This window comes from Schistocerca nitens, chromosome 2 (genome assembly GCF_023898315.1).
Source record: "Schistocerca nitens isolate TAMUIC-IGC-003100 chromosome 2, iqSchNite1.1, whole genome shotgun sequence".
Classification (NCBI taxonomy): Eukaryota; Metazoa; Arthropoda; class Insecta; order Orthoptera; family Acrididae; genus Schistocerca; species Schistocerca nitens.
Window position 1 is genome coordinate 903,237,004 of NC_064615.1, and position 8,911 is coordinate 903,245,914.

At 39.1% G+C, this 8,911-nt stretch overlaps 1 protein-coding gene across 1 annotated transcript in view; it reads left to right on the plus strand.

The window, feature by feature from the left end:
- The window catches only part of LOC126235433 (hexamerin-like), a 52,381-nt gene extending 47,178 nt beyond the window's left edge, over nucleotides 1–5,203 (plus strand). The window contains exon 9 of the mRNA XM_049944157.1: nucleotides 4,800–5,203. Within this exon, the coding sequence (XP_049800114.1) occupies nucleotides 4,800–5,203 (404 nt within the window). The remainder of the gene's footprint in view (nucleotides 1–4,799) is intronic.
- The last annotated feature ends 3,708 nt before the right edge of the window (nucleotides 5,204–8,911 follow it).

Below are 8,911 nucleotides of genomic sequence, written 5' to 3' on the forward strand. Positions count from 1 at the left end.
GGCACTTAAATGTGATTTGCAGAGTATCCATGTAGATGTAGAAACACAGACTAAACTTTTACCCATCCAGCACGTGCCATCTGCAGCTGAGTGTGAAGAAAGCCTGTACTAAGTGACAAAGGTAATTGTGACCACCAAACACGTTGCAAATTTGCAAATACAGGTGACTGAAATGACGACATATTACAACAGAAATGGTCTGTAGTGTAGGTGTACAATGCGTTTGTAGAAGAAAAACAGCAGTGATAACTACCAGATCCCAGGTCCTTCAGGTGGACGAGAGCCACGTTGGTCCAGTGCCTCCTACACCAGAATAGCTATGCACCAGCTCATACGGCCTGGCCTGTCCGCAGCTCGTGGTCGTGCGGTAGCGTTCTGGCTTCCCGCGCCCGGGTTCCCGGGTTCGATTCCCGGCGGGGTCAGGGATTTTCTCTGCCTCGTGATGACTGGGTGTTGTGTGATGTCCTTAGGTTAGTTAGGTTTAAGTAGTTCTAAGTTCTAGGGGACTGATGACCATAGATGTTAAGTCCCATAGTGCTCAGAGCCATTTGAACCATTTTGAAAGGCCTGGCCCAGCGAGGTGTGGTGCTGTACTGAGTCGGTTGCCAGTGTTGGTAAATGGATTTACGGAAAATCCCGCATTTGGAATCGTATTCAAATCTGCAGGCCTTTCCAAGGCTAGTCGTACTTTGTATACCAGTCCCACGACTTTGGAGGCAATTGAGTGATTTGTAAGTGTGGCTGATAAAGCCAATATCAAAGGTGCACGTCAAGAATATCAGTACTGATGGGCCAAATCATTATAACCACCTGCTTAATAGCATGTTGGTCCACATGCTGTACCTAATACAGTGGCCCTTCTACAAGGCATGATTTGGAAAAGTCCTTGGTAGATTTCCGGAAATATGTGACACAAAATGTTTACGAAATTCCTGTAAATGTGGGCGCAAAGCTGACGTCCCTTTGGATCCAGATCAGACGAATTTGTTGGCAAAGACATCGATGCGAATGCTCCTCAAAGCACTCTAGCACATTTATGGCCTTATTCCACGGACATTTATCCTACAGGCAGACATCAAGCATGAAGGGATGTAAACAGCCGGATAAAAATCAACCGAAATGAGGAAAGCCAACTATCCAAAACGGCAGAGGATGAGATGGATGCACACTGTATATTCCATATATACGGTGTGAAATAACGATGTGAGAACTACAAGATTGTTTATATAGCAGCAATGAACAGTTATCAGAATTCATGACGTGGATGTGGCGATGATTTAACACAATTCTGCAATCCTCAAACCTATATTTTGAAGTAATATTATGTGTCACAGTGGTGCTTTGGTCTGTTAGAGATGCACCTACGAGCACCGCGTGGACATCAGACATTTCCTCAAGACTTTTGATCAGTATCAGTAAACTTCCTTCAAAGAAGTCATTACCGATTTATATCCTCGTCAGTGTGAGCTAGTGATTTATCTTTAATGATGTCGATGTCGACTGTATATTAAACTCCAATCCTCGAAATTATAAGCAGAATATGATCTAGTTTTCAGGTCAGCATTTCATTTTCAGTGATTTTTAAGCCATTTTTCACATAAATTCTAATGAATCACAAAGTTTCTGTCTACGCTGCCTGCAAGTATGCCAGATGCAGCAGAGAAATGGTGTAGTCCACGTCAGTTCTTCTCTTCATCGTTTGACAGTCTCTGTCCATAGGTACTGCAATTTGATTCACACTTCTTTGTCCAGTCTTCCTTAGCAAATTTTGTTTTGAAATTAGCTAATTTTGTGCTAAAAATCCGTGAATTTTGTGTCAGAATCGGTTTGTATAAAAGACAATTTTAGCATTTCCGATGGGGAAGCGAAAACTACAACCAGACAAAATGAAACAGTGATACACAGTGTGTAAGTACAGCATATTTTACTACAAATTGATCAAATTTTATTGATTTTCCTTTGTAACTTCAGTGGTGTTGTATTATTTTATGTAGAAAACTCTCAAAACAATCGTATGATCACTATGAATATGTATGGCTATGAAACGAAAGGTCTAAGAGATTTATTTTCTGCTGCATCTCCTTGCGGTTTCATCCAGAATTTCACCATTATGAACCTCTTCTCTGCAGGGCAATTTCTGATTCCATATTAGGCTGCTACGGTCGCAGGTTCGAATCCTGCCTCGGGCATGGATGTGTGTGATGTCCTTAGGTTAGTTAGGTTTAAGTAGTTCTAAGTTCTAGGGGACTGATGACCACAGATGTTAAGTCCCATAGCGCTCAGAGCCATTTGAACCATTAGCCATATTAGGCATAGAATTGGTCCTGTGGTTATCCACGTCTGTCAGTTCGTCTTCTATCCATTTTGGGGTGTTAGTAAGTTGTAAAATCAGACCTACCAGACTTTTATTCAGAGTAAAACATCAGTAAAGTAGGAGACAATCGCCACTATACTAGAGGCAGATGGTGATGCTACATCAAGTGGAACAGTAGCATATGTTTTCCATGGAGAAGTGTAAGCTATTAAATGTAATATAGGAAGAATAACGAAATTTTGTTATATACACATGATGACGTTAAAGATTGTGATCAGAGTATGTCATAAAGGTGACGCCTAGGCTTACTATGCATCTAGAGATTGGTGGAGAAAGCACACATTAATCGTTGTGCTGCTATTGCTACAGCTCTTATAAATATGAAGATAATGTTTAAGCAGCACTAGAAGCACAGATGTCTAAAATTGGTTTGACAGTTGTGAGGCTGAAACAAGGACTCTTCTCCAGCTTGAAGTATTACTTCACAATGGGAGATATCATGTTGGACTGAGAACACAGCCATGATTATCTCAAGTTATTCTATACACAGCCATATTACAGCAAAAGAGTAACAAATTGCGCCTTGTTACAACAAAATTACAGCAAATTACTCCATGCATTGCTATGGTATCAGAACTACTGCAGCAAATTGCTCCATGTAAAAAACGTTTTTCATCTTCTACTGATAATGCTAACTTCTGCGCTTGCACTGTGGAGACCAGCTGGCCGCTGTGGCCGAGCGGTTCTAGGCGCATCAGTCTGGAACCGCGCTGCTGCTGCGGTCGTAGATTCGAATCCTGCCTCGGGTATGGATGTGTGTGAAGTCCTTAGATTAGTTAGGTTTAAGTAGTTCTAAGTCTAGGGGACTGATGACCTCAGACCTCCCATAGTACTTAGAGCCATTTGAACATTTGTGGAGACCACATGGCACATATTACTTCTCAGAACAGAATTGTAACTGATTACCACAGACATCGTCATGTCACAACAAAACTGTAACAAAAAACTACATAAATTACCATTTTACAGAAAATCTGTAATAAATTATCCCACACATCAACACTGTTACACAAAATCACAGCAAAGTGCTCCTATTACAGCAAAATTGTAATAAATTGTCCCATACATCGATACCTCAAAAATTCTAACAAATTACCCAATACATCACTATGTTACAGAAAAATTGTAACAAATTTCCGAGATATGTATTTTGATAAATAATACCAAAAACTGTCATGAAAGCAGAAAAGAACATCCTACTTTTAGTTAGATACACTTCAACTACATGGTTGTGTGTCATCTGCAATATTTGTTTCACTCGATATATAAATGTGATACAGAGTCTTAAGCAAAATTGAAGCAGCTTTATTAAATTCCACGCTGTTCTGCTGATATCGTGACGACATTCTGCTACAGGTGGAATTTTTTCCACGGAGACTTTAAGTTTTCATAGATGACACACTTTAAATTAGGTTAAGAATAGTGACATCTGCATTATGTATGAACTTGTTGGTATAAATTTCATGCAAAATGTTATAAACGCATTGTATAGGATTTTTTACATTGTATATTTATTAGTGCACTTCTAGGGAGTGATGGAAGCTGTGGAGTGAGTGAGCAGTATTAATTGCCTCCTGTGGAAGATACATTTTCTTGTGCTCCATGCGAGAACTCTATGTTTCTACCACTTTACTAAATAAATGTCTGTTAAACGTAGTTATTCGATCACTTTTCGAACTCAGAAAACGTTAGTACAAGTGGACATATCGGATTTTCTGAATTTCCTGCCATCTGCAAGGGAGATTCTTAAATTTCCGGCCATTTTCGGAATTTTTCACCTTGGACAATTGTTCTACTTCCACCATCTAGGGCTGTGAAATCAGACGGTTTGGGGAAAGAGTGGGAAGGATCTAGCAGTGTTGCAACATATTACTGGGTTATGTCAGAAATCTGGCAACAGTGCAGGCTGCACATGTACCTCTGATTTACCTGCTACTCCTAGTGTCCTCTCCCTCCTTCTTGTAAGTATTTTCCATAGGTTTCTTTTCTTGCTGATTCTGAAGAGAACTTCCAGAATTCTTATCTTATCCATCCACATTATTACTGGCATCCTTTTATGGCACAGCAGCTCAAATGCTTCGATTCTCAACTTTCTAATTTTCCCACAGTCCATGATCCCCTTCTGTACAATGTACTGCTCCAGTTGTATATTCTGGGAAATCTGTTCCACAAATTAAGACCGATGGTTCTTACTAGTAGACTTCTTTTGGTTATGAATGCCTTCTTTGCCTATGCTAGTCTGCTTTCTATATACTCCTTGCTCTGACCATCATGTGTTACCTTTCCTTCAGAGACAGCAAAATCCATTCACTTCCTCTATATTGCGGTCTCAGTTTTGATGTTAAGTTTATCGCCAATCTCTACTACTCCTCGTTATTTTCGTTTTTCTTCGATTTACTCTCAACCCATGTAACTCTTTTTGCAGTGAAAAAGGGAGTGAATGAACTGCTGAGGAAATCAAAGGACATCAGCTCCTACACCCAGCTGCCAATGAGCTTCACTCAGCTGTTCGGAGCCACGGAGGTCGCCATGGCTAGTGGGACACAGCCGTTTTTCAACTACATCATGCGCGTATTTGGAGACATCGATCGCCTGATGCTGCCACGCGGAACCCGTGAGGGTCTGCCACTCTGCACCTATGTAATCATCAGCCCGTGCTCAACCAGTACCAACGGAAGAATCGACCCGTACACCAAAGACATGTGCCCCAAGACCTCCCTATTCCCATTCGACAGGCCCATCAACGAGCTGGAGTTTGACGTGCCTAACGCGCTTTTTGGAGAAACTGTCATCTTCCACAGGAACGCCGAAGAGGTCGTTGTGGTCTGAAGCTGCACAATATTCTCTGCCAGTACAAAGCATGTATAGGTCCAGTGTGTGAATGCTGAGACTTTGAATTTAATAAACTAGTGTAGCATGATCATCTGTTTCCTCTATCATTTCATTACCCTTTTCACCACAATTTTCTTTTAATTATTGCTCCACTGCATTTCGATATCGATGTCACGATAGAATGTGTGGTAGTTTGGACAGGATCGCGAAATGCTTCAGAAGTGATGTTATCGAATGAACAATTAAGTCTTAGCTCATTCCAAAAACCTAGCCTGTGGATTAAATGTAAGACTTGGTCGTTTAGTTGCTCGTAAATACTCATGTTAATACGAATATCTGTACACAGAGTTTAGACATTCTAAATGTGAGTCAGTGTAATGTTGTGAAAGGGAACAATCATAGAATGTGCTTTATCTTCCACGGTTTTCGAGATGTAGCTATTTAGAACTGAAAGGACTGTGAAGAGAAAAGGTGATATTAGCTCTATAGATTGTTACCTATTGCGCTTGTTAGTCATTTATCCATCAAAACACACGTAGAAAGTGCCACCGCCAACTTCATTGTATTTTGGGATCGTGAAAGGCTTGTCTTATTTCTAAATGAGGCTACGTTCTACACAACTTGCACACAAGTATATCGAGCGTGAACAAATCAATTCCTTTCTTATTTGGACTTTTTGGCTGTAGACATCAGTCCCGTACCAGGACGACGTTCAGTGGGAGAGAGTATTGTACCTTGAGATGCTTTCAGAATTTTCGTCTGTGATATAAATTAAATATCTTTTCTTATTCCATTTATAAATTATGGCATTCACGATTTATGTGTTGCAGTCTTTTTCTGAAATTTCACAAATTCCTCCAGAAAATTAATGTTTTTTCCCTATGTAAAAACGTGTTTCAGAGTACAAAATGAACATGAGCCTAGAAACAAATAGTCGATTGAAATTTAAAAGCGCTCCAATCGAGAAACTCTTGTCAATACAGTTTTTAGTCGTTTATAGGATTTGTCGACCTGGAGAAAGCGTTCGATAACGTAAAATGGTGCATGATGTTCTAAACTCTGAGAAAAATGGGTGTAAGCTATAGGGAAAGACGGGTAGTATGTAATATGTACAAGAACCAATAGGGAAGAATAAGACTGGAAGACTAAGAACGAAGAGCTCGGATTAAAAAGGTTGAAAGAGGGATACAGTCTTTCGCCCCTACTGTTCAAACTATACATCGAAGAAACGATGACGGAAATAAAAGAAAGATTCAAGAGGGGAATTAAAATTTGTGAAAGGATAACAGTGATAAGGTTCGCTGATGACATTACTAACCCCCCCCCCCTCCCCCCCACCCCCCGAAAGTGAAGAGGAATTACATGATCCGATTAATGAAATGCGCAGTCTAATGAGTACAGAATATGGATTGAGAGTAAATCGAAGAAAGAGGAAAGTAATGAGAAGAAACAGAAATGAGAATAGCGAGAAAAGTAATATGAGAATTGGTGAGCGCCAAGTAAGTCAAGTTAAGTGATTCAGCCACCTATGCGGTAGAATAACCCAGAATGGGCAGAGAAAGGCGGACATAAAAAGCAGACTAGCACTAGCAAAAAGGGCTTCCTGGCCAAGAAAAGTCTATTAGCGTTAAAAATAGGTCTGAATTTGAGGAAGAAATTTCTGAGAATCTACGTTTGGAGCACAGCATTGTATGGTATTGAGACATGAACTGTGGGAAAACTGGGACAAGAAAATCGAAGAAATTGAGATGTGGTGCTGCAGAAGAATATTGAAAGTTAGGTGGACTGTTAAGGTAGGGAATGAGGATGTTCTCCGCAGAATCGGCAAGGGAAGGAAGATATGGAAAGTACTGGCAAGAAGAAGGGACAGGAAGATGGGACATCTGTTAAGACATCAGGTAATAACATCCATGGTATTGGAGGGAGCTGTACAGGGTAAAAGCCGTAAAGGAAGAAATATATTGGAATACATCCGTCAAATAATTAAGGACGTAGGTTATAAGTGCTACTCTGAGATGAAAAGTTTGGCACAGGAGAGGAATTCTTGGCGGTACGCACAAACTAATGACTCAAACAAAGAAGAGAATAATCAGTAAATCAAACCAAATTAAGCGGAAGTATTAACAAAAAACAGTTACTAGTTAAAAAATTAAACTTAAAGCTATTAGAAACTACACAAATTTCTACATTCAAGATAGATATAATTGTTACGATATTAACGAAACTCAGTTAATTTGCAAGTATTCAATGTTCCATGGTAAAAGTTTTTGCTTCTGTTTCAAGGTACAAGTGTGTATGACCAACGAAGTATGGTTTTACCATCCACTCGTTTTATAACTAGTTTTAGGAACACAGAACGAGCGCATTAACGCAGAAATGAAAACTTCACTCACAAAAATTTTGTCTGTTTTGTTCCATAGTAAGTTCAGCGTCCAAAATATGGCTAAAACCATTTAACAGTAGCTGCGTATGTATATTAATAAGTAATAAAAACAATTTATAAGTAGAAATATTTAATTTGAACATTTATTATGCTCGCAAAGTTTGTAAAAACTTACATCTTCACCAAATTAATTTTTGCTGGAAATTTCGTAGAGATCTTGCGTATTATGAGAAGCAAGCAAGCTGTGTGTATATTTTTATAACTCGTACAGACAGTTTAGAAGCGGGAAATATATATAGTTTAAAGATCCTTAGAGCTTGCAGGTATAGTACACATATCGAGCTTTTGTCGTAAAAGAGTGCTGCTTAAACTAAAAGTTTCTGTAAACAGTCCTAGTATGCAATCTGTGAGTAGTTTAATAAGTAATGCAGACAATTTACGTGTGGAAGAATTTAACTGTAACCCTTCAATAAGAAATACAGACAATTTAGATGCTTAAATCTTTAATTTTAGGAGCTTAATTGTGTCTGCGAAGTGTGAGAAATCTCACAATAAATGAGATATAATTTTATTTTCGAAATATCGGCTCAGACATTGCCTTTGAAACTGTCACATCTTTCGAGATTACTGTCTTTGGTTACCTCTCTCATGAGTGGGTGTTTCTAAACAGTCCATGTAATTCTCCAGTTTACACAAAATATTATAATAAAATACCTTATATCTTCTTAAAATCCAACACCTTATTTCTTCCTTCCCTAAAAACGTCGGGTTATTCATGTGTGTATTTGTGTGGTGGTATTTTCTTTAGATTTTGGTCTAATTGCTAACAGGTTTTATTTTAACTAATCATAGTGTCCTAATACAGCAGCTGTTGGTTTGTAATACTTATCATTGGTGTATTTTTTCTTATGACACATTATCTTCGCTTCCCCCTTCCTGAAATGGTGCTGAAAGAAGCGACATTATGTGGTGACAGTCCACACATTATCAAATAGAATCCACTTGACATACAGTATTTCGATACTATTGCAACGTAGACGATACACTTTCTGACACATTTTTGAACATTGTGCATCATAGCTGAGGAAAGTAATCAATTTGAGCCTTACAACGTTCTTCTTGTACGTAATCTCAACTAGGTCCAAATCTCATTCTAGTGATACATTATCTTCGCTTCCCCTTCCCCCTTACACATACTTTGGAGTTCACAATAGTGTTCACAGTCATGATGGGATATGTGTGCACAGATTTGATCTTTTATTTTAGTACTGGACTCTGATTGGAGGAGAGGGGAGGGAGGTGGAACACCTTGCACCTTGTAT